Genomic DNA, 27,542 nt, shown 5'->3' with positions numbered 1-27,542 from the left:
GTCTAGAACAAACACAACTTGATAGGTTCTTTGTGCGCAGAATGCAGGGTATTTTCTGCAACAATGTAAAACAAATACGCAGCCACCTGGACCACCAAGAAACCCAAGAATACGCTCTGCAGAGAGTCTTCTTATGGGAAATGTGTTGAAAACAATAAGACAGTACCCCTCGTGGCCAGCAGGTGCTACATTTACACATTATCGTTTTAATGATTTGAGTTGAGAACTGGTAGACTCAACTTCACTCAATGCCAGAAATACTAAGTACATTTAAAGGAACTACGCCCGATGTACGATTCATACATGTTGCATGGTAGCCTCCGCCACCAGTGTGTGAATGTGTGAGTGAACGGGTGAATGTGAGGCATAAGTTGTAAAGCGCGTTGGATAAAAACTCTATATACATGCAGACCATTTACCATTCCATTTACCAAATGGAGGGAGAATGAAATGGAATTTTGTTAATATTTGTGTAAAGACCTCTCCTTCCCCTCTCCTGTCCTATACTATCCTCCCCTGTCCTCTATTCCCCTCTCCTCTCTGTCCTATCCTCTCCTCCTGTCCTCTATTCCCCGATCCTGTCCTATCCTCTATTCCCCTCTCCTCCTCTTCTCCTCTCCTCCCCTAGCCTCTCCTCCTCTCCTCTCTCCCCTCCCCTCTCCTCTCATTTCCTCTCCTGTCCTATACTCCCTTTCCTCTCCTCTCCTTCCCTCTCTTCTCCTGTCCTCTCCTCCTCTCCTGTCCTCTACTCCTCTCTCCTCTTCCCTTCTCTCCTGTCCTCTCTTCTCCATACATTATCGTCATAATAACCCATGGTGCCATGATGTCTTGTCTCTGTGTTGCAGGCCTAAGTCCTGGAGACACCGGTGTGGTATTGAAGTGTCAGGTGTGCGGCTTCAACTCGGACTCCCCCGCTCAGCTCCAGCAGCACGTCCGCACCCACCTGGAGGTGCGGGTCCCGGCCGAGAGGAGCCCCACCCCACGCCAGAGCACCCCCTCCTCGGCTGACCACCCCCAGCTCCAGCCTTCTCCCCAGGACAGGGAGCCCCCGGCCTGTGTCCCCCGCCCCGTCTCGTCCAGCCCTGGAGCCAACGGCGGCTCAGCCACTCCCCGAGGCTGCAGCCCCCCCGACCACCTGGCCCCCGGCCTGAGAATCAAGGAGGAGCCTCGTTCAGACTCTGACACAGAGGAGATGGAGGTGGAGCTGGGAGGAGGGGAGGATGAGGAGGAGGAGCGTGAAGAGGGGAATTTAGGATCCAGTCGAGGGGGAAACAAGGAGCTCAACGCCGCCACTTCTTCTCAGACGTCTACCTCCCCAAGGAGTCCCTCTGCTGCTGCGGTGAAGGTGGAGCCGACCAGCCCCACCCCTGGCTCTAGCCCCGCCCACGTCGGAGGTGCCGGCTCAGTGTTGCCAGGGGGAACCGTGTTCCTCCCTCAGTACATGTTCGGACCTGATGCGGCCATCTTGCCTCAGGCCTCGGAGATCCTGGCTAAGATGTCTGAGATGGTCCACAGTCGTCTGAAACAGGGCCAGGCCGTTCCCCCAAACACCCCGGCCGCCTTCTACCCCCCGGGGGGCCCTGCGGCGGCCACTGCTGCTGCCACCCCCCCACACAAAGGGGCCACCTGCTTTGAATGTGACATCACCTTTAACAACATCAACAACTACTATGTCCATAAGAGACTGTACTGTTCCAGCAGGCACCAGGCAGATGCTCCAGTCCCAACCGGTGGCCCGGGCCTGGCGAGGGACGCCACCCCGGCTGCCATGCCTTCCTCCGGGAGACTGGGCTCGTCGACATCTCCTCAGGGTGGAGCGGCCAGCAGGGCGGCGTCTGCCTCTCCCACCGACTCTGATCCCGCCGCGGTGGGGGGCAGAGCCCTGGAGGGCCGGAGGCTGGTGGAGGTGAAGGCCGAGACCCCAGTGGTCAGAGAGGGAGTGTCTTCCTCTTCTGAGGGGGAAGGAGGAGGCGGCAGTGGAGGAGGAGGAGGAGGAGGAGGAGGAGGGGAAGGAGGGGAAGGAGGGAGAGCGAGTGAGGGGAGCCAGAGCCCGGCGAGCGGTTCAGCCGAGGACCAAGAGGAGGACCCCACGAAAACCTTCTGCGAGGCCTGCAACATCCGCTTCAGTCGCCACGAGAACTACACCGTGCACAAGCGCTTCTACTGCGCCTCGCGCCACGACCCGACCAACCAGCGCGCCAACCACCCGGCCAAGGTCATCGCCGCCAGCTTCATGCCACAACCCTTCCGCACGCGCAAGAGGAAGAAGATGTACGAGATACACATGGCCAGAACCCAGGCCTTAGCTAACGCTGCTGCGGCTGCTGCCGCCGCCATCACCACCACCTCGGCCCCCTCTCCCTCTGCCCTGGGACTGGCCATGAAACAGGAGGCCTCCCCCGTCACCGCCGGCAGCTCCAGCCCCGAGGGAGACGGCCCCATGGACCTGAGCAAGAGACCCCGGCTCCGAGAGACCCCGCGAAGCAGCGGCAGCAGCGTCCTCCCCGCCCTCCCGCTCACGGACTACCACAAGTGCACAGCCTGCAGCATCAGCTTCAACAGCATCGAGAACTACCTGGCTCACAAGACCTACTACTGCCCCGCCACCACCCTGCAGCCCCACACACTGGAACAGCTCCACAGGCTCAAGAGACCCGCCTCCACCTCCCCCACCGGCAGGGCCCAGCCGGAGCGACTCGATGTCCTCCACCCCGCAGAGGCTAAAGCTCTGCCTGGCGAGTGGGCTCCCCAGGCCCAGGGCTCCTCGCCCAGCCCTCGCCCCTCTGCCTTACCTGGCTCAGAGGCTACGTCCCCTCACCGCACCACGGCTGCCGCCACCCCTCCCGGAGTTGTGGTCAAAGTGGAAGGTGCCGGCTCTCCGCTGATGGTGTGTCCCTACTGCCCCGACAGGCCTGTGACCTCTGACCTGGTGGAGCACTTCAGGAGTGTCCACGGCCTCGTCCTCAGCGTGCAGGAGCCCGAGGAGGCTCAGCCTCGGTCGTGTGGTGCGGTCAGCCCCAGCCCCAGCCCCAGCCTCAGCCCCGGGAACGGAGGCCTTGCGACCAGCAATGTCTCCACCTCCACCACCCCAGGGCCCCGAGCCTGCCGAGACGGCGTCAACGGGCGAGTGAAGAGGGAATCGGCCTCCCCCATGGTAAACGGTAGCCCGCCGGGCGGGGCTGGGTCCCCTCCTGCGTGCTCCCCGCTGGCTGTGTCCCCCACCAGGGCCCTCTCTATGACTCTGTCGCCTGTGCCTGAGGCCCTGAGAGACACCACCTCCCTCCTGTCCGACAAGGCTTCCCCCCACCCCCTACCCGCTCCCCCTGTCCTGGTCCCGGGCCCCAAAAGCCCCCTGGTGTCCCCCGTGCAGAACGGTAACATGCGCTACTGTCGGCTCTGCAACATCAAGTTCAGCAGCCTCTCCACCTTCATCGCCCATAAAAAATACTACTGCTCCTCTCACAGCGCCGAGCATGTCAAGTGAGATGGGAGACTCCCTCGTCCTCCTCCGCCCCTTCTCTCTTTCTCTCTCTCTCGCTCTCTCAACCTTCCTTTTCCTGCCAGTCCTCCCTATACGAGTGCCAAGATGGCACCTGGCTGGCGTGTCCGGACCGTGTATGAAAGTGTGACTGTTACTCACCTGGTAAAGGCCTGATGCCCATGCCGCCGCTCCCCCTAGGGGCCAGAACTGCAGGTGGTGTTACTTTGGTAACTGATAATACTCCTCCTATGGGTCAAAGTACGTATTACACTAAGCGATGAGATAGATACGCTACCTAACCTACCTACCTACCGAGCTAGTTAGTTACAGGCCGAGCTACCTGGCCTTCTGCCGATCCACCTGCACGCCCAGGTGCGCGCCCCCCCCATTCTTCCCACAGACCATTTCACACCGCCTCTTCTTGCCCCCCGCCCCCTGATCTGGAACGTTCACCCATAGGCCGCTCAGAATGTTGCATCATGGGATGTAAAAAGAAAATTGAAAAGAAAAATAAGAAAAGAAAAGAAAAAAATATCTCTGTTGAACCCTTTTCTGTCTCTCTCTGTTTAACTGATTTGTTTATGACGACAGTAATTTGATTCTGATCGTTGGAAGACATCACTTGCTGGTGATGATGATGATGGATCTCGGCGGCTCCCCGACCTAAATGGTCGAAACATTTCTCTGTACGAAAAAAAAAAAGACTTGATCATTGTTAATGTTTTTATGATCCGTGTATAGTGTATGATGTCTCGAGAAAAAAACTAAAATAATTCTATATGCTTTTGGTTTCAACACTGGCTCTTTTTGCTAACTAGAAGGTGTTTTTAGCGGGAAAACAAAACGACTGATATTGGGGGTATCAACAATGTTACCAATTACAGAAGAATAATATTTCCAAATGGACAGTTTTGAATGGACAGTTTTGTTTTGTTTCATAACCACACTTTTAGTTTTCTCTTTTTTTTAAATACAAGGGAGAGATAAAAACATGTGAAATATTTATCGTATCTTTTTTTTTTTTTTCTTTTTTGTCCTGACTGATTTCATGCCAACAGAAAACTACCTACCTATTGTCTGAAGATATTTGTATTTTTTATTTGTATATTTTTCATACTGTTTCGAAGGAGCCGTTTCGGGTCTCGGTATGTTGAAGTGTATTTTCTAAGTGTAGATATGTAATATCCCCCCCTCCCCCCACTGAGTAATCACCACTAGGATCACAACGATGATGACCTTGTTATCCCTTTTCACGTTCGTCTTTTTTTTGACGTTGACTTTATTTGATGGTAAAGGTTAGAAGAAAACTGTTTTATTTTTCCTGAATTGACCCTTTACATTACTGACATTACAATTAGGTGTGTAATTAGCTTCACACTTTTTGTGGATGTGAAGGATTTTCCCATGTGAAAAAGTTCAAAGTTGGTTATTTCTGCCACTAGCACGTTATGTTTGTGTAGGGAAGGTCCCCGCACTTTTAAGGGATGCTGACGCAAGACTAGAAACCACTAGAATCTCGTCTTTCTTCCATAGCGACTCCTTTTGTACTAAACATACATGCAATCGGGTGGATGGGACACTTTTAACCCGGAGCGTCCCGCAGTAATACGATACGCATACATTCACGGTGTGGGTCGCCCCTGGTGGGAATGGAACTCATAACCCTTTGAGCCCATTGAGCTTAACGGGATCACACAAGCTCTCCTCGCAGCTCTTCCCCTGTACACACAAGATGCTCATCTCTCATTCCCAGCTTGCTCTCCTTCAAAATGAGCCTTGATTCCTTTAAAACCGTACAAACGAGCCCTGGATGTGAATGCGCAGACGGAGTAGATGGAAACGTGTGTGTATAGATAGTTAATTGAATGGGAAGTTCCACCCTGTCGAATCCGATGCGTGTAAGGAGCGTTCCTCGAGGCATGTTTCAGTTACTACGGTAACAAGTGTGGAAAGCCAAGGGCCGTGTTTGCTCTCTCTCTCACAACTATCCCTCCGTCTGATCCTCTTTATGCTCTCCTGAAGACAATGGTTTTAATTTACTTTAACCAGATAGACAATACAGATATAGACATTTTGAGGCCATTAATGGGCTAGTTAACCACTACTGCCCTGTTTCCTTTCGGGTGTTAATGCAACTCAGGAAGGAGGGGTAGTGGGGCAAGAAGGAGGGGTAGTGGAACCTTTAAGGGGTTCGGGTCAATTTCTCCCAGGTGTGTCATCGGCCAATCTGAATCCTTTTATCTCCATAAATGCAACATTTTCAGGAATGAAGAAAAGAGGTTTATTTTTAGGTTGACAACCCTGTATGTATATATTTATATATATTTTTATTTCACATTGGGTTTTTCAAGGTCCGATTTAAAACATGGAAAATCCAGTAAAACCGGACTGGAGTTACACGTTTTTTTCATTGAAATGGTGTGAAATCTTAAGCACAACACAGACTTGCTCTACACACTATAATTTGAACCACCGCTTATAGATAGATTGTCGACTTATACTATGGGTTCCATGCGACATGTATACACTTTAGTTCACACGTGTTAAAGGGTGTGATTTTTGTGTTTCTCTCCGGTAATGAAGGCATATAGATAAGAGTCGAGGGGGGCACAAATTGTGGGGAACACAGTGTCAACTTAAGCTGTGACGTGTGAAAGAACTCTCTCTCTCCCTCCCCCTCAAGCGCATATATTTCCTCCCATACCGAAATGTATTCCTGTTCTGTCGTTCTATACGTTGTGGTATTAACTACTGTACTGCTGTGAAATGCAATCTTTCCTCGCAACCAGGCAATACTGGCACAGCCTTACTGCAGGCAGATAGAGTAGGGTAAATATGAGTGCGTATTGAGACTTTGTCATGCTAGGAGCATTGAACTGCTACTGTATCGCTAACCAGGGCGATAAAGTTAACCCCACTGTTGCTGTGTGGGTCCTATGCCATTCTTGCCTCGACACCCATGTGTTAGCAGGCCGTCTTCATCGAACAAGGTGAGTTTTGAACATCCACGAAGGCGTTAAGGTACACTTTCAGATACACTGGAAGCCTGTGGGAAGCCATTTGGCACAAAATGGCTACAGATATCTTCACAAGGGAAAAGGAATATCGAACAACAGGTCTGTCGTGAACTTGCATCGAGACAAGAATGACGTGGAACCAACGTGTGGTAAAAACGGTCTAGTTGTGCTTTTAAGTCCTTGCGTCCCTTGTCAGTCTGGGGGTTGCAGATGTTACTCCTCCTGAGTTAGCCTGATTTGTCAAGTTTGAGAAATATTCGTTCTTAAACAGTGGTGTGGCGTTAGTTGGTGAGGAGAGGCGGGTACACCGACCATCCCACCATCCTATGGATTGTGTATTGAGCTGAGGCATGGCTGGAAACGTTCCCTATGAAACTGCAAGTGAAGGTGACCGTGAAACAGGAGGTATTTGTTTATTACCTTGCGCTGAAGAACCACATAACTCCACATCAGCCAGTGTATTTGCAGTTGTAAAGTCGAGGTGTGAAAGTGATGTATCACAACAATGTACTCGACCACTACAGTCTTTTAGCGATGAACGAACATAACACTCGCCCATCTTTTAGATAATACAGTTTGAAAAATGGTAAATGGCTGCATTTATATAGCGCTTTTATCCAAACCGCTTTACAATTTGTTCCTCACATTTTACCCATTCACTCACACCTTCACGCGGAGGCAACCATGCAAGGTGCCAACCTGCTCGTCAAAAATGTCTTGCTCAAGGACACTTTGACACGCTGCCCGGGAATCTAACTGGCAACATCTGGATTACCAGACGACTGTTTTACCTCCAGATCCACTGTCGCCCCTTTGAAAACATTGTTCCTCTGAAAACTTAAATCGGGAGTTATGTGGTTCTTTGTCCGAGATTGTCAACCCTCTTCTCATACGCACCTGTCAACCTTGTACTCGGGTGTGAAAAAGCTCTGCTGTTCGATGTATGGCCACCACCGGTTGTTATCATGGTTGTATCTGCTGATGACCTCTCATTATCTCATTGCAACCCATGAGAAATGATTTCACGAGCATCATGTTTTGAGTTGATCTGGCTGATTGATCCTACTTCTTATTCCCATCCCCTCCCCTCCAAGAGACACGAGGCGCTCACCGCAACGTCTTGCGCGTCTCCCGTCAAAACTGGAATGAAAACAGTGGAGTTTATTTTTCTCTCTCGGTCTTTATGCAGAGGAGGATTGTATTGTCAAGGATACTTTTGTTTTCTTTTTGCTCTTGTCATGGCTTGGAGCAGTGCTGTATCAGTTATACTTCAAAGTGTTTACAATTCCACTGATCTCTCGTTTTCCACTTTGAGAAAGAGACAGCGAATATGTGAGTTTGTCACCGTCTGAGGAACTCTGAGAACCGTTCTTTTGAACCCTCCCCCCTATTGCACTGTTGTATAAAATGTGCTGAATGTTTTAGTTTCAGAGATTTTCTTTTTTTTTGTAATATATTTATGTTTATACAGCACTTTTCCTCGTCCAGAGCGTGTATGTCATCATGCTACTTTGAAGGACTTTTCCTGAAAGATTTTCAAAACCGTCTCACGTGAAACTGAAAGAAAAGAAAAATTTGAAAACTTTTATTTTTTTTTTGTGAATGATTCCAATGACTTCTTAATGGAGAAATTTGTAATGAATGTTCGACTACTTTGTTTTAATTCTTTATTTCTTTTACCCTTTTTTATTTTTTTTTAGTTTCATTTCGATCTGAAGTTCCACTACACTCTTGTCCAAACTATGCATGGGAAATAAAGCGTCCTGAGAGACATTGAAGAGTGAGAGTGTGAACCTAATTTTTCTGCGTATTTCTTTGTTCACCCTGCACTGCCAACACACTGTAACCGTAACCATTCACCCTGTACTGCCTACACACTGTAACCGTGACCCATTCACCCTGTACTGCCTACACACCATAACCCATTCACCCTGTACTGCCTACACACCATAACCCATTCACCCTGTACTGCCTACACACAATAACCCATTCACCCTGCACTGCCTACACACCATAACCATAACCCATTCACCCTGTACTGCCTACACCATAACCCATTCACCCTGCACTGCCTACACACCATAACCATAACCCATTCACCCTGTACTGCCTACACCGTAACCCGTTCACCCTGTACTGCCTACACACTGTAACCGTAACCCATTCACCCTGTACTGCCTACACACCATAACCCATTCACCCTGTACTGCCTACACACCATAACCCATTCACCCTGTACTGCCTACACACCATAACCCATTCACCCTGTACTGCCTACACACCATAACCCATTCACCCTACACCATAACCCGTTCACCCTGTACTGCCTACACCGTAACCCATTCACCCTGTACTGCCTACACCATAACCCGTTCAGCCTGTACTACCTACACACCATAACCGATTCACTGCATCCATCATTAGACTATGGGTGGCTGGGTGTCCTTGACTTCTGAACGCCTGACTCACAATCCCTCAATCGAAGTCACCATAAATCATCATCTCTTTTCAGATGAGAATCTTGCAGGCTGTGTGTGTTTCTCTCCCACCTTTTAAATGTTCCCTGGCAGAGAGAGAGAAAAAGCCTGAGTGAATCATCAAGGAACTTGCCTTTTTTCCAACAGCGTCAATGCTGCCGTGGTGTGAGCTGATGGGCCACAGAGAGTACTTACACTGTCCAAGAGCCTTTCAGAATGATTGCTTTATATTGCTGACTGATTCACAGCAATTTACTGTACTGTTCTGTTGTGAGAGTAGTGGCGAGGGGCCCCGTTTCAGTAAATTGGTCTATCAAGATATCAGACAGAATATGTCATGAGCTTCAGGAGGACCTGTTGAAGCTTTGTGTTGCAGAAAGATATAGATGGAGACATTAGGATCCACTCTGCAGCAGTATGTTCTTTCAGCCCCAGGTGACCTTGTACATTGGCGGTGGAAATACACAGGGACCGGCGGTCTGTGGGAAGAAGATGATCCCCAATTAGTGTTAAATGTTCTTGATTGATGGGTGGATGGATGGATGTGTGTGTGTGGGTGGATGGATGTATGGGTGATCCCAAATATGAATTCGGAAAAGCACAGATCGACACAAAAACATTTATTACACAGATACCGTAATTCCTCTAATAGTAACCGGGTCTCAAATACAAGCCGGGTCTCTATTAATGGCCGGGTGCGCTCTTGAGCTAAGCAATTATAAGCCGGCCTCCTAATACAAGCCGGGTTACTAATATACTGAGCTGCATACTGAGCTAGTTACTTGATTTCACTTTGAAAACGTTGAAATGACCAGTGACCACCTGTAATTGCACTGTTTACTATTTCATACAGTACTTGGTTTCAATAAATGAACCCAGTACATTTTACTGGGTTCAAACTGACACAAAATGTTGATTTATTCATTATGATCCGTTTGAACATTTTAAATATAGGCCTCCCTCTTATACAGGCCTCCTCCTAATACAAGCCTGGTACCCGCTACAGTTGAAACAAATACAAGCCGGGGTTACTATTAGAGGAATTACGGTATTCATATTATTGTTCAGGAGGGGGAAATATTTGTTTAGGTTATGAGCTGCTCCATTGATGTAGTGCAACCATGTGTTCGCGGTCCAAAAGATCTGTAATAAAAAAAAATACGTTTCCATCTCACTATCTGTGCTTTCCCGAATTCATCATATTTAGGCTCATCCCTAGTAGATTCATGTATTGATATATTTCCATATCTAGCTCCCTTCAACGTGCTATGATGCCAAGTGGCTCATGCCAGCCAATGAGCTAACACTTTCACTACCACACTACAGAAGGTTAACCCTTTCACTACCACACTACAGAAGGTTAACCCTTTCACTACCACACTACAGACGGTTAACCCTTTCACTACCACACTTAACCGTCTGTAGTGAAAGGGTTAACCTGTAGTGTGGTAGTTAAAGGGTTAACCATTTGTTGTGTGGCAGTGAAAGGGTTAACCTTCTGTATTGTCGCAGTGAAAGGGTTAACCATTTGGTAGTGTGGTAGTGAAAGGGCTAATGTGCTCGATAACTGTGCTACGTTAGCTATCCAACCAGTCCAGAGAAAAAAAATCTGAATACAAAATAGAAAAAGGGTTTGACACTGGCAGGAGCTGAAAGAAAAACTGATGCACCCATAACATGCATTTGAGGTAACGTTACATCGCTTGATTTAAAAGTAAATGTTTGATCTATTGACAAAAACAAGTGATTGTATTACTATGAGAGCCAAGTGCCAACACATGGACAGCAGAACACTGTTCGAATGAAAAGAGACCAAAAATACATGGTGTTAAATGTTTTCAATTACCCAAGGGGCGCCTGACTAAAAAGGTTTGGGAACTACTTGTATAGAGTAGTATTTAGTATGAGACTATGCATGTTACAGTACATGAAAATAATAATGAATTAGTCACTGGATTCCATCTTTCACTGTTGCCGTTGGTAACCACCCAAAAAATCACCATGGTAATAACGATGCTGGTGTGCAAATGTGCGCGTTGCGTCTACACATGTGCAGATGTGCCAGTGTTCACATAGCGTAGTTCCGACATTTAACCCTTTGTAGTACAGCTGTTACTATTCCAGGGTGGTCATGTCAAATAAGGAGAGTGCGCTTTGTAATATAATGCAGTAAAGTTTTTAATGCTGTAGTATCACATGAATAACGTTATGTCTTACAGACAGCGGTACAACTCCACAGGTCAGGATGACACTCCAGGTATAGAAAACAGATACAGTTCTTTATTGAGAGGAGACACAGGAGGGAAGGTTATTTATTGAGACAGTAGGAAGGCTGAGAGAGAGAGAATAGGGGAGACACAGGATAGAAGGTTCTTTATTGAGACAGTAGGAAGGCTGAGAGGGAGACAGGAGAGAAGGTTCTTTATTGAGACAGTAGGAAGGCTGAGGGGGAGACACAGGATAGACGGTTCTTTATTGAGACAGTAGGAAGACAGATTAGGGGAGACCGGAAGAGAAGGTGTCACGTTATACAATATAGGTGAGTGTGAACAATAGTAAAGGACTATGGACTTGCCTGTGTGTTGGAGCCTGGTAATTAACACAGCTGCAGAACATTCAAGTGATTACACCTGCAGCAACATTTTGGCCCATATACTGACGTTGTGTCTGTGTGTATTGTGTCAGTGTTTGTGTATCCATACCTAGTCAATGGTTTATTACCATAGTGTATTCATACCCATAATCTCAGCTAGACAACTAGCCAAACTCCATTCAATAATGACATGCAAGTCAGGAAGTTGGTGTCCTAGCTCTCAAGTTTAATATTATATTGTCACATTGTTGTCATTGAAAAAGAGTGAAACTATAAAGAAAAGGAAAATACACAAATTACTCCCTTTACATAACAACAAAGTACAATGCTAACCTACTATCTCTACAAGTGCTATAAACAAATAAATTTTGATAGAAATAAACAAATATTCTGATACAGCGAAACAGATAGAATATACAAACAATATACTTGGACCCAGCTACTACAAATCCTATTCACTGTCTGTTGTCTATGTCAGTGGTTCTCAAACTTTTTACACCAAGTACCACCATATGACCGGCGTTAAAATACAGTCTATTCAGCTATGCATAGTTCACGCAGGAGGCAAATGTATTCCTAATACCATTATTATTATTATTATTATTATTATTATTATTTTTTTTATTATTATCTTTTTCCCCCTCCTCTTTTTCCGATTTTTCTCCCATCCCACTGTTAGTCGTTATGCCAATTCCCAACTCCCTTCCTGGTTGTTGCGCACCCCCCCTACTGTTGGTCCGAGAGGCCGGAGACTATCACATGCTATCCTCCGACACATGCCCAGCCAGCCGGCAGCCAGCCTGGCAGCTCAGATTCTCACTGGGAGAGTGTAACGTGTGGAAGGTCACACTACCTCCCTCCAGATCCTTCCTTCGCTGAGCAGGCGCCCCGACCGAACTGTAGGAGTATGTTTCTGTTTACAACGCCCAGGACCCACCCATCAGCTTTCCCACCCTCTAATACTGCCAATTGTATTAGTATGGACGACCAGCCAAACTTAAAACAATGTGGAGAGCTGGATTCGAACACGCGAACCCAGCGTCTCCAGCATTGGTGGTGAGTGCCTTGCCCACTGCACCACCTAGCCGCCCCTACCATTATTTATTGTTAACTTTTGTCAGACACAGCCACAATGTACAAAGGGATAGCACTAGAACTAGCAAACGCTTCCACACAACTCATACAATGCAAGGGGCATTGAGAACATAATAACTAACATTCTCACACACAAGTGAGAAAATTAAGAACAACTGTATTTCAGCAAATGTACAGCAAGCAATTGTCCTTCATTCTCTCTCTCTCACACTCACACACACACACACACAATTATTTTGTTACAAAAACTTAATTTCCTGCATTCTGGTGCAGGAATCTTTTAGTTTTTACCCTTTAAATGCCAGTGTTTGTGATGGGCATCACAAATTATTGTAAAAAAGAAAAGAAAACACATATTCAATACATTTTAGAATTTGTACCCTTTAACCTTTTCTCCGCCGGAAACGGCTTACGACGTGTTTCAAGTTAATGCAAATTCTGCCAGATCACGGCGTACAACGTTATTCTGATCATATTTCATATTTTCACCATGGTATTCATATTTCCATAACAGAGGCTGGTCTGATGCTGTCTGAGCCAGCACAAATCTGCAATGCTTCAATACTGCCACCTGGTGGCTGATCAGCGAGTTGGAACCGGAAGTGGATCTCTTGTGATCCCGGTACGTCTCCCTATTCCGTCCGGCCACTCGTATATCGTCGCAGGACTCAATACACACACCGTGGATATGGATCGTTGCCATAACTCAATAAACAACATGATTTGGGTGTGTATTCGTATTATACAAACCGGAAATAGATCGCCTCGATCCCCATCACATAACTGGGATCTGTTTGCTCCAGTATCATCGCCCAACGCTAAGAGGAGGATGCCGTGAGTTTCAGCGTGAGTGTTTATCATTATCGATACAAACTGCTCTGATCAATATATCACCCATACTACATAAATCATTTAACGTCGATCACGGAATTATAAACACCCCCCCCCCCCTCCGTTCACCCGCGCATGATCAGTCATAACGTTTAGGACCATGTACAGTTGACATTTTTAATATAGCATGCATCTGTATCAAACGGCATCTGATAATCTAATATATGCATTTATGTCTATATCTCACGTTCTAGGAAATACTGCAGAAAACGATAAAAACATATTTATACTCTAGACGGTATTTTCGTATGAATGTGTGAATGAAAAAGTAAAACGTTCCTACATCCTGAACGATAGATAATCGATGTTGAATGGGCCATAGTAATGTCAATTTAGCAATATAATTTAAAAAGTTATAGCCCTGCAAAGAAGGTGAACATCTCCATAGACTTACAGTGCTGGCAGAGATCAAACATCGATGGATGTAAGCGTGGCAGTTAATGTGTTAAATGCCAGTTTGTGTGATGGCATCACAAATTATTGTTAAAAAAACAAAAAAAGTTAAATATTTTCAATATATCAAATGCAAAGTAAATTTTTCTGGCGGGAGTTATTTGCTAGGCATGTGTCAATGATTAGCAACAACACAGATTTTGATGGATTTTTTGTAATGTCAGATTTAACACCAACTCTTTTCAGAAAAGTGGGAGTATTTCATTTTTTATCTGACATTACTAAAAAACCAAAAAAAATAAATGGTTATGATCAGGGCTGAAGTTGAATTAAAGATTTATGACTGTTTAGACTGCATTACTCTCTGTCACAGTGATCTCCTGGTTGTTCTCCACTTAGGTTATCTAACCATCGCTCCGCCGCAACCAGAAACACTGGCCTGGCCTGCTTCTAACTTCTAAGTTCAGTGGCCTGACTGAAAAAAAAAAAAAAAGTAATTTTTTTTTTTTTTTTTTATTATTTTGTAAATGTTTTCAAGTACCACCAGCAGTACCACCAAGTACCACTAGTGGTACGCGTACCCCAGTTTGAGAACCACTGGTCTATGCTACGACACAACTACATGCTAGCAAACTGAACATTATTAGTTAGAAGATTAATACTAGTGTTCCGGTTTACGCTCAGATCGGATGGTGGCGTAACTTTTCCGAGCTCCGTGACCACTTCATATTCCAACTAATATTGATTACAACGCAAATTTTACGACATAGACTCACATTATACCTCGTAGATATGGCTAAACAAATACCGAACAAGATTGGAACATTAAATGAGGTTGACGTTGAATGTATCAGGTCTTTGTTCCCGCGCTGAGCTCGATGCTAGCATGCTGCAGCTAACCAACAGACTGGACTCGCTCCAGGAGGATGTAGCTAGCGTGCCCACGCGGCTCTCTAGGGTGGAAGAAGAGATGGCAGAGGTGGCGGTCGTAGCTGAAACCAACTCCACCGAGATCTCGGCGATTGAAGACAAGTTCCTTTTTTACGAAAATAAGATGGCTGACCTAGAGGACCGGAATAGAAGGTGCACCGTCAGAATATACGGCTTGCCCAAAAACATTGAAAACGATGACTCACGAAAACGAAGCCATCAGACTCTTGAATGCCTAGCCCCCCCCCCCCCCCCCTTCACACACACCTTCTACTATGAACTATGAACTATACACCCGTCGCTAGGCCTGTCACGATAACACATTTTGCTGGGCGATTAATTGTCCCAGAAAATATTGCGATAAGCGATATTATTGCGGTTTTGAGAGATTTTTTTTTTGAGAAATGTATTTCCCAAAAGTTTTCAATTAACCTTTTTATTTATTTTTACTAATATAATAATAGCATAATAATGCAAGGAAGCCGTTTCAAAGTGCAATAAACCTTTATTTAACATTGGAAGATATTTTAAATATCCTAAATAAAAAAAATGCTCAGTTTGATTGTTTATTATAAAACAAACTGAAACTGGAAACAAGCCCTCTGTCTGGCTTTTTGTATCATCCTTTTAACATGTACATTTATTATTAATGTACCTTGCGGTACCATGTACAAAATGTTAATAAAGTATGAGGAAAAAACTGTGGAAACGTAATAAATAAAAAGGCAGTGAAACAATAATCAAATAAACACCAAAATATATACTATCTCTATTGGAATGGAGACTTCAGCACAGAATAAACTAGGGATGGGCAAAAATAATCCAGATCGATTGATCACATGATGTACTCGAGTACTCGTGGAGGAAAACGCTGTACAAAATAAACATCTTTTCCGGTGTTTTAGACTTTTATTTTGAAACCCACCCACCGGTCCGGAGCGGAAGTATTGTTGTTATTATCCTAGCAGAACGTATTGAGCGGACAACTTGTCTCGTCCGGTTCTGTGTTTTTGAGCTAATGATAAAACAAATGTTGAGATTGTTGGTGAACAACTAACTTTAGGTTAGTTTTAACGTTACCTACTAACGTTAGATGCAGCTACTACAGGCAATCAACGATGAGGAGGAAGCGCCAAAGCCGTATATAATAGAATAGTAGCCCTGTGGTGCGTAGGCACGACTCGAAACTACCTGTTATAATAAATTAATTCATGTTTAACTTGTCCCCGTGTCCAGTCCTTTGACTAGCCCCACCCGTTCATTGTAAACAATGATGCATGTAATTGTATTAACGTTATTCTGTGTTGTAGCTAGCTATACGTTGTATTTCGTTTGTTAGCTATTTAGCTAATGTTGATAGCATCAACGCTAGATCTTTAATCTTTATTTAGCAGTCCAGTTTCTCCGGGCAGTAGCGAGTAACTACTTGGGTCTAAAAATAGCTACACTACAAAGAACACTACTTGGTTAAAAGGAGCAACACTATTGAGAAATGTAGTTAAGCTATGTGGCGTTGCTAGTGCCCCACGGAGCTCCCGTGCTGTACTCTGTAGTAAGGCCAGCGGCCCCCCACACGGAGAGTGACTGACAAGGGGTACTGGTTCCGCCTCATTAAAACAAATGCGCAAATAGCAATTAATCGCGCCCGTCAAAATCATTGCATTCATTTTAATTATTGCGCCGATTAATCGATTTATTGCTTATTGCGGCAGGCCTACCCGTCGCTTATCAATGACTTGCTGGCAGTCAACATGTACGAAACGGATAGTTTTTTCATCAGTACATTTCCGTTTTATACTGTTTTGAATATGAGTATAGTTTCGGAGAGTTCTAGTAATTTCAGAGAAATTCCGCGAAAATAGCCATTTACTGGAATACACAAAACACGTAATTTTCCGGCTGATTTATGAATAGTTTTCAAATAAACGCTAGATTATCGAGAGTATTTGTGTTCTTATGCACGATACAAAAGCGGGCTGAAAAATCATTTATCCGTGCCGCGCTCAGCGCCAACGTTATAGTCCGAAACGCATAATCCAAGCTGCTCCCAGCCTCGCCAGTGAATCTGGTAACACGACACTGCTTGCCAGAGATGGGAAAACCCTGGACCGGAGTTTTTCTCTGATGCACTTTTTCACTCAATCCAATCCAATGATGTGCATTACCATCCGGGAGATGATAGGGGCGGTATTTGCCCTTTTCGAGCTCAAAACCATTCCCAATGATAATGTCAGGCTGGATGAAAAATGTATGGATATCGCTAATAAAAGAAATAACGATTAAATAACGAGAAATCTCGTTATTGGCAACCAAAGTGTTAATGCACCTGTTTTTGTCGTCTGCACTTTGAACTTCACATTGAACTCTGCATAGATTTCTTCTCTTAGTTGAGTGAAGTGGGTTCCTTTTTTCTAAATTGTTATAATATACCTTACAAGTTATTGGTATGGTTAAGATACATAATGTTGTTGTGGTTGCTGTGCTCGGTCAAGGGTGACCAACTGATTGTTTGATCGATACCGGACAAGTATTCTGATGTGGGGGAGGGGGGAGGGAATGGGGGATTGTGTTGTTTTTTGTTTTTCTTTCCAGTCGACTCGCTCTGTTTTATTTTTGCTTTCACGCTCACGCGTGAAACGCACCTTTTATTGGCGGATAACGCAAGACTGGCAAATACATTTTACCATATCATAAGTTCTTCTTCTTTTAGCACCAAGGCCCGTGGGGTAGCCATAATAGCGAAGCGAAATTTGAATATTAAACTGTTAGATGTGTGGTCTGATGCAGATGGTCGAATTACTATTGCTAAAATAGAATGTTCTAACCGGAAAATTGCGCTGATTTCTGCATACACCCCTAATTTGTATGACGCTAACTTTTATGCTGTACTCACTGCAGCTATGTTGAAACTACCTGATTACTCATTAATAGTAGGAGCTGATTTTAATGCAGTTTGGGATCCATTGATTGATAGGTCCAATCAAGTTCAAGTTCTTTAATAGTTGTCATACAGAAGTACAGAATACTTTCATACAAAATGCTTCTTACTGTTACGCTCCAGAGACTGTGCTAGACAAGATAGTATCAAATAACATAATAACATAATATAGCATGAATTTAGAAGAAGAAAATGAGGTCACAGTGTTCGGTATAGACATATGTACAATGTTCTGAGTTACCATATAATATACAATACACAATACTATGCAGTGTACTAATGTACAGTACTATCTAGTGCAAAGCAGAAATGGGATGAGGTACAATTTTAGGTACAATTTACAGTAAGGTGTACGAGTTGTAGTGCAATCCTTCATCCATAAATATAAAGTGTGGGGAGTGGGTGCTACAGTGTGTTTGTTTAAAGTGGGTGTGTGCTATAAGTGTGTGGAGTGGGTGCTACAGTGTGTTTGTTTAAAGTGAGTGTGTGCGTGTGGATGTGTGTGCTATGTGCGTTTGGTGGTTGTTGTTGTGTAGTGTTCATTCATTGTTCGTTTAGCAGCCTGATGGCCTGGGGATAGAATGATGAGACCTCTGATCAGAAGCAAGCTACCACAGCCCTACAGGCCTGGTCTAAGGACACAGGGGTAATCGATATGTGGCGATCGCTCAACCCATCTGCGAGAGATTACTCTTTCTTCTCGTCGAGACATAAGACCTTTTCCAGGTTGATTATGTTTGATAGCTTTGATGTTGACTTATTGCCCATAGCACTTTCAGACCACAAAGGTATCCTCCTAAAGGGTTCACTCAGTAAAATAATGTCCCGCGCCCCTAGATGGCGCTTTAACTCAACACTACTGAAAAACGGAGAGTTTAACTTGCAATTTAAAGAGAAGCTCACTGAATTCCTACAATTTAATGCTAGTTCGGTACAGGACCCCAGAATTCTATGGGATTCGGTTAAGGGTTTTATCAGAAGTAACACTACTTTATTTGCATCTAATCTCCGCAAGGGACGTCTCTCTAAGCTGGTGGAATTGGAAAAGCTTCATGCCACGTTGATCTCTTCATTGCAGCACAACTACTCTAATCGACTGGAGCTTCAAATTAAGGTAGTGAAAAAAGAGATGAACTCTATTCTAAGACAACAATCTGAATTTCAGATGCACAGAACAAGACAGCACTACTTTCACGGCTCCAGGCCTAGTCACCTATGTTAAAGTTAGAGGTTATATATGATTGCTAGTAACTGAGTAACTGTCTAACTATGCATAACTGTCTCCACTGGAAAGCGCTATAGGCGGAGCTGTTAATGTTACCGCCAGGTAGATGGTATATAAGCTGATGCCGACTCCCCCTCTGTCTCTTCCCACCTACCTCTCACGGAGAGGAGATCTCATGTGTTGCTGTTGTGAAATGTAAATAATAAACCACGCCGATTAAAGGCTAAAGGTAGAAACCATGCCTCATGAACATATTATTGTCGCCCCATAGCCAGTTCTGTCAACAGGTTATGGGCCCAGATCACGCAGGGGCGAAATAATAAGGGTAGCAAGTTTAGCTGAAGTATAGGCTAGTTTAGCGCCGGGAGCACCGCGTGGCTAAAGGCTATACCAACAGATCTAAAGCTACGCCTACCATCAAAAAGGAGGATGGCGACCAAGGGAAGGAGCAAATGGCCCTCATTCAATGGAAAGGCAGAGGACTATGAGCTCTGGGAAGAGCGCATGTTATGCTGCATGCACGGTGTGGGACTGAAGACGATGATCTTGACGGCACCCACGGAAGACCTGATGGCGGAAGCACAAGCCGTGGACGACAAGCATAATGCAGACGCATACTGTGAGTTAGCACCACTGCTCGATGACAGAAGCTTGGGGCTGATATTCCGCGACACTAAGGACAAAGGCAGAGAAAGCCTGGAAGTGTTGAGAGAACATTATATCGGGCAAGGAAGACCCCGAGTCGTGTCCCTCTACATAACACTAACAGAACTGAAGAAGGGGCACACCGAGACTGTGACCGAATACGTCATCAGAGCTGAGCAGATCATTACGGCGTTGAAGAGTGCAGGAGAAGCACCAAGCGATGGGCTAATGATGGTGATTGTGATGAGGGGACTACCGGAGCTGTACAAACCGTTCACACTCCTGGTAACACACGGTTCAGCGGACATGACGCTGGGAAAGTTCAAGGCCAAGTTACGAAATTTCGAGGCCTCAGAAGATATCCACCCAGCTGCCGCGGAGGCGGGAGAGAGGGTGCTGAAGCGGCGCAGAGGGAGAAGACCAGGCCCACGACGGAGCTGGCGTGTTGGCGATGCGGAGAAAAAGGCCATCGGAAAGGTAACTGCACAAAGACTGTCTGGTGTAGCTTCTGCAAATCCACGGGGCACACGGACAGAGTGTGCATGAAAAAACGCGACAAGAGCGTGCGGTATGCGCATGGACAAGATGGCGGCAGTGGACAAGATGGCGGCAACGGTGGACGTGAGACGAATTGAGACGACGCCCGGAGAGTAGCGGGACAAGAAGACTTCATCTTCGGGGCGCAGACAGCGTACGTCACCAGGCCAATGCAGCTGCAGCAGGCCCAAAGGAAGGGACTGATCGTGAACACAGGTGCGTCGTCCCACGTCATCAATGACAGGAGTCGGTTCAAGAACTTTGACAACACTTTCGACCCGGAGAGACACAGCATGGAGCTGGCAGACGGGAAGTGCACCTACTGGTTGGCGCAAGAGAGAGGAGACGCACAGGTATGCCTCATAGACAGTGAGGGGCGCCGGTGTACAGTGACATTAAAGAACGCTCTCTACGTACTCTCGTTTCCACAAGAACTATTCTCTGTAATAGCTGCTACTGCGAACGGTGCCAAAGTATTCTTCAATGAAGGTAAAAATGTTCTTGTAGAGCCTGACGGTACGCGATTTAACATAAAGGTGTACAAGAGAATGTATTATCTACAAACAGAGTGTAATGACAACAACAAGTGTAATAATAATGATATGTGTAACGTGACGATATTCAGACATGGCATGAGATTATGGGTCATTGTAATTACAAGGATTTACTGAAACTGCAAGCAGTGACATAAGGCATGCACATTGAAGGTGAAAAGCGTAGACCTGACAGAGAATGTGTAGTGTGCATAAAGGGGAAGTTTACTCAATCGAGAAACAGAAATCCCACAGAAAAAGTAAAGGTACCACTTGCGCTAGTTAACACAGATCTAGCCGGTCCAGTAAGCAACGAGTCCATAGGAGGCTTTAGATATGTACAGTCTTTTACAGATGTGTGTACAGGGGCAGTGTTTGTTTACTTTCTCAAAGCGAAGAGTGACACACTCCAGGCCATGGAGAAATTCCTATCAGATGTAGCCCCTTATGGTAACATAAAATGCTTGAGGTCCGACAACGGAACCGAGTTCACAAATAGAGAGTTCCAATCACTGTTGAGAAGGAACAAGATAAGACACGAGACGTCATGTCCATACTCCCCACACCAGAACAGAGTGGCAGAGAGGGAATGGCGCATTCTTTTCGAAATGGCTAGGTGTAAGCTAGTAGACAGTAACTTACCTAAGAGTCTATGGCATTATGCGGTGCAAGAAGCCGCTTACACCAGAAACAGGTGCTTTAATAAACACACGGGCACCACCCCGTATACAGCACTGACAGGAAAGAAGTGTAATCTAGCTAGGATGCACCAATTTGGATCAGTGTGTTATGCTTACCTGCAGGACAGAGGAAAGCTCGAGTCCAGATGTGAAAAAGGACTCTTTGTAGGGCACGACAAAGGAAGCCCCGCTTTCCTAGTTTATTATCCCGGTAAAGGGAGAGTGCAGAAACACAGGCTAGTCAAATTTGTCACAAAGACAACATGTGAGAACGAGACACAGACAGAGGAGCCAGAGCTGGACTCCAGAGTAAGGTGTGAAGAAACAGAGACACCTCAGCCTAGTGTACTTAGCACGGTCGTGCAGACAGACAGTCAGCAACCCCCAGAGGACGATGACGAGGAGCACCCGAGTGGGAGTGGGAGGTATCCCTCAAGGGAACACAAACCCCCAAAGTATCTAACAGACTATGCCCGGAGAGAAAGTGACGAGGATGACAGTACACTTACCAGCATTGATTACTGCTACAGAGTAGTCAGTGGAGTACCTCAGACCTTTAAAGAGGCCATAGTGTCCCCTGAATCAAGTAAATGGGAGAGAGCAATGGATGAGGAGATGAGGTCCCTAGAGGACAACCACACCTTTACTCTAACCAAGTTACCAGAGGGCAGACAGACAGTGGGAGGGAAATGGGTGTACTCAATCAAGGAGGGTATTGAAGGCCACAACAAGTACAAAGCGAGGTTCGTAGCTAAATGTTTAAATACTGAAGGAGGGTACTCCATGTTTAAATACGGAAGGAGGGTGGCTACATGCTTAAATGCAGAAGGAGGATACTCCATGTTTAAATACAGAAGGAGTAGATTCCAGGTTTAAATACCGGAGTGGATTCCATGTTTAAATACAGAAATGGATTCTATGTTTAAATACAGAAGTGGATGATTTACCAGATTCAAAATGAAAGACCTTGGAAGGTTAAAACATTTTCTAGGCATGGACTTTAAACAGTCTGCCAATTGTGTAAAAATATCCCAGAAGAGAAGGGAAACACCATGTGATCAAAAACTAGACTACCAGGAGGATGCTCAGAAACTGACAGATGTAAAAATGTACAGAGAAGCTGTGGGTAGCCTCATTTATTTGACAACATGTACTCGCCCTGACCTATGTTTTGTAGTGAGTAAATTGTCACAGCATTTTGCTGACCCCACAGAGGAGCACTGGATTACAGCAAAACATGTTTTTCGTTATCTCAAAGGTACAGCAGATAAACAGCTTTGTTTCAGAAAGAGCAGCGAAGGCTTAGGGCTTAAGGCCTACAGTGATGCAGACTGGGCAGCTGACACCACAGATAGAAGAAGTACCACAGGATATTGTGTGAGTTTGAACACAAACAGCTCACTGGTTTCATGGAAAACAAAGAACCAGCCCACAGTGGCACTATCAACTTGTGAAGCCGAATACATGGCTCTAGCTATGACAATACAGGAATGTATTTATCTAGAACAACTGCTCGAAGGAATGGATACCTATGTATATAAGAAAACTGTTGTTTATGAAGACAACCAGGAAACCATTGCAATCGCAAGAAACCCTGTGTGCCGACAGAGGTGTAAACATGTGGATATAAAATACCATTTCATCAGATCTGTCATCAGAGAAGAAAGGATGACACTTGTCTATTGTCCTACAGATTACATGGTTGCAGATGCTATGACGAATCCTGCTTCCAAACTGATATTGAAAAGATTTGCAGAGGTCATGTTTGGTGTGTAAATATTGCCTGTTATGTAGTATTGACTGCCATATTCTTTTTGATGTTCTGAACTGTATTATTTTCTTTGTAAATTGTTTTTGAAGAAGTTGTACAGTGTACTAGACAACCCTAAGTGGGAGTGTTAAAGTTAGAGGTTATATATGATTGCTAGTAACTGAGTAACTGTCTAACTATGCATAACTGTCTCCACTGGAGGGCGCTATAGGCGGAGCTGTTAATGTTACCGCCAGGTAGAGGGTATATAAGCTGATGCCGACTCCCCCTCTGTCTCTTCCCACCTACCTCTCACGGAGAGGAGATCTCATGTGCTGCTGTTGTGAAATGTAAATAATAAACCACACTGATTAAAGGCTAAAGGTAGAAACCATGCCTCATGAAGATATTATTGTCGCCCCATAGCCAGTTCTGTCAACAACCTACTAGCTCTGAAGATACGTGCCAGTGAGCAATTTGCGGATATCCCTTCCATCAAGAACCAACAGGGGGAGGTAACCACCAACCCCAAAAAGATTAATGATACATTTCGCTCTTTTTATTCCAAGCTGTACAAGTCAGAGGTGGTCTTTGATCATACCAAGCTGGAGGATTTTCTTGATCAAATCAACCTACCATAGATCTCGGAAGATAGTGCTAAACTATTAGCTGCACCTATCACGCTAGTTGAACTTAGAGAGGCGATTGCGGATATGCAACGGGGCAAGGCTCCAGGATGGGACGGCATTCCACCGGAACTCTATCTCGCATTCTGGGATGTACTCTGTCCCTTATTACTCTCAATGATTTTACACTAAATCAAAGAGGGCAATTTTTCCAGAGACGTCAATATGGCGCTTATATCTGTTTTACTCAAGAAGGATAAGGACCCCACCGAATGTGGCAGCTACAGGCCCCTAAGTCTCCTCGGAGCCGACCTAAAGCTATATGCCAAGGTTCTAGCCACCCGACTTCAAAAGCATATGACATCTCTAGTTCACCCTGATCAGACCGGCTTCATAAGGGGACGCCTGGTTACTGACAACATCAGACGGTTACTGCACGTGATTGATGCCAGCAAGGATGTTGCAGTCTCTACAGCGGTCATGTCCTTGGACGCAATGAAGGCATTTGACAGATTGGAGTGGTCTTACTTGTGGGCAGTTCTTAGAAGGATGGGGTTGGGTGAGGGTTTCATTCATATGATCAAAGTTCTCTACACATGGCCTTCGGCCATGATCTTAACGGGGAAGTTCTGCTTGCCACTCTTCTCTGTCTCACGCTCTTCTAGACAGGGTTGTCCTCTTAGTCCCGGACTTTTCGCCTTATCCCTCGAACCTCTAGCTCAATACATAAGACAATCCCAAATTATATCTCCTGTTTCAATTCAGGGCACACATCACCATATCAGCTTATACGCAGATGATGTACTCCTGTTTATGCAGAATCCCTCCGTCTCTCTGCCTCATCTGCTCAGAGTGATAGATGAATTTGGCAGCCTGTCCGGCTTTAAGATCAACTGGCCAAAATCTGCTTTTCTTCCACTTAACCCATTCTCTGCTACGCTTATATCCATCGCTGTTTGATCTCTGCCAGCACTGTAAGTCTATGGAGATGTTCACCTTCTTTGCAGGGCTATAACTTTTTTAATTGTATTGCTAAATTGACATTACTATGGCCCATTCAACATCGATTATCTATCGTTCAGGATGTAGGAACGTTTTATTTTTTCATTCACACATTCATACGAAAATACCGTCTAGAGCAGGGGTCAGCAACCTTTTTGACATGGAGTGCCTGTTTGAAATATAGTTGTAACTAGTGTGCCTCAACAATATTCCATGCATCGAAATTTTTTTCTTCTCATAATCAGGTCTTTTTAATGATAATTTTTACATTATTACATCATTATTGTTATTGTTATTATTAACAATATTATTATGATGGGTGTATCAACCCTAAATCTGAGTTGGGGGGGGGGGAATGCAATGCAGACAAACAGCTGCATACAGTGCGACCATTTCACTCACATTTGCCCATTTATTTTTGGACACATCACACACCATCGGTGTGTGTACTGTACGTGTGCTGTCATAGCTCCACCTACAGGCCTAATGGAGAACACCAGGATGTGAATGGAGGGTGAATGTGAGGTATATCGTGTAAATACGTTTTGATTGATCACAAGACTACACTGTAAAAAAATAAATAATAATAAGTTACCAGAACTTAAAAATATTGAGTTCAGTTACTGTGCATTAAGGTTTTCAGTTTTCAATCCATAATAAGAAAAATAAGTACACAACCACATTATTTCAACCTAATAAAACTATGTTTATTGTCATTGTTTTAAGAACACAAGTTGACTTGGTAATACTCACATTTTGAGTAAAAAAAATTGCTTTTAACATGTGCAATGTTCAATGAAATAGAAAAATAAATAAATAAATTTGTTGATTAATCCCACTGGTCACAATGGTGACCGTAATAATGTTTTTGTTATAAGGCTCTGCAAATGTTACTGAATGATGTAGCAATGTATTTCCAGCTAAATTGAAATAATAAACAAATAAAGGGTCTCAATTAAATATGTGGTAGTAAAAATAACCTGTGGGAGGATTTCAACAAGATAAATGCGACAACAGTGCAAAATATTTCACTATAATATTTCAAAGCAAAAAATAAATAAAAAATTATAATATTTCTTTTTGTTTTTTTTTAATGCTGCCCCCTGTGCCTATGAAAATGCCCCTGCGTGCCTATGCAGGCACGCGTGCCTAGGGTTGCCTACCCCTGGTCTAGAGTATACATTTGTTTTTATCGTTTTCTGCAGTATTTCCCAGAACGTGAGATATAGGCACAAATGCATATATTAGATCATCAAATGCAGTTTGATACCGATCGACGCTATATTAAAAGTTTCAACTGTACATGGTCCTAAACGGTATGACTGATCATGCGCGGGTGAACGGAGGGGGGGGGGGTCGTTTATAATTCCGTGATAGTCGTTAGATGCTTCATGTAGTATGGGTGATATATTGATCAGAGCAGTTTGTATCGAAAATGATAAACAAAAACGCTGAAACTCACGTCAGTCTCCTCGTACCGTTGGGCGATGAGAGTGGAGCAAACAGATCCCAGTTATGTGGTGGGGATCGATGCGATCCATTTCCGGTTTGTATATTACTAATACACGCCCAAATCATATAGATTATTGAGTTATGGCAAAGATCCATATCCACGGTGTGTGTATTGAGTCCCGCGACGATAAACGAGTGGCCGGACGGAATAGAGAGACGCACCGGGATCACAAGAGATCCACTTCCGGTTGCAACTCGCCGATCAGCCACCAGGTGGCAGTATTGAAGCGTTGCAGAGTTGTGCTGGCTCACACAGCATCCGACAAGGCTCCGTGAGTGAAATATGAATACCATGGCGAAAATATGAAATTATGATCAGAATCACGTCGTATGCCGTTATTGGCAGAATTCGCATGAACTTGAAACCCGTTGTACGACGTTATTGGCGGGGAAAGGGTTAATGAGCCTGCGAAGGCTACCATCCTACCTGCAAACACAAAACTTATGGTGGAGCACTTTAAATGTCTCGGGATTGAAATATTCCCCACTATTAGCCAGACGGTAAGGTATAATTACTCCAGCTTGGGTGACAGGATTACGAATGACTTCAACAGATGGTCCAAATAAAAACATTCATTACAGGCCTGTGCGGCAATAATTAAAATGAATATTTTACCCAGAATTTACTTTATCAGCTCCATGCTCCCGTTACCTCCTCCTGTTGGTTACTGGCAGAAATTGCACTCTGCCTCATATAAATTCGCTTGGAACAATAAACGTCCGCGCTTGAAGAGATCAACTGCCCAAAGGAGTAAACTCGATGGGGGCATAGCATTTCCAGACTTTAAGTATTATTTTCAAGCTTTCTCTCTGAGACCTCTGATTACTTGGTTTGACGCTCAAGCAGCCATGTCTTGGCGACCATTGGAGGAGAAGATGGTGTCCCCATATAGACTTCAGGATATTGTGTACACCAACATATTAATTAAGCAATGCAAATTACGATTTGGCCCTATTATCACACATGTGATCCAGACTTGGCGTGACACCCAGAAAGTGGATACTAACCGCCATCGGTGGCACACGCGTTCCCCTTTATTTAATAGCAATCTACTCCTTATTGGACAACAGCCTATTAGGTACCCTAGATGGGAAAAGAAAGGCATCCACACGTTGGGGGATATCTTCGATAACTCTGGTCTCCGCTCTTTCCAGGATCTATCCAACGGGTATGATCTTCCCGGAACCTCCTTTTCCTTTTATTTACAAATAAGAGC

The 27,542-nt window shown here is 44.8% G+C and overlaps 1 protein-coding gene across 1 annotated transcript in view; it reads left to right on the top strand.

Annotated features, from left to right (window-relative positions):
• Positions 1-8,262, top strand: part of zfpm1 (zinc finger protein, FOG family member 1) — a 186,147-nt gene extending 177,885 nt beyond the window's left edge. The window contains exon 8 of the mRNA XM_084335210.1: positions 846-8,262. Within this exon, the coding sequence (XP_084191336.1) occupies positions 846-3,484 (2,639 nt within the window). The 3' untranslated portion in view covers positions 3,485-8,262. The remainder of the gene's footprint in view (positions 1-845) is intronic.
• Positions 8,263-27,542: the final 19,280 nt, after the last annotated feature.

Source organism: Notolepis coatsorum, assembly GCF_963971535.1.
Source record: "Notolepis coatsorum genome assembly, chromosome: 18".
Lineage (NCBI taxonomy): Eukaryota > Metazoa > Chordata > Actinopteri > Aulopiformes > Paralepididae > Notolepis > Notolepis coatsorum.
This window is presented reverse-complemented; position numbering and strand designations above follow the sequence as displayed.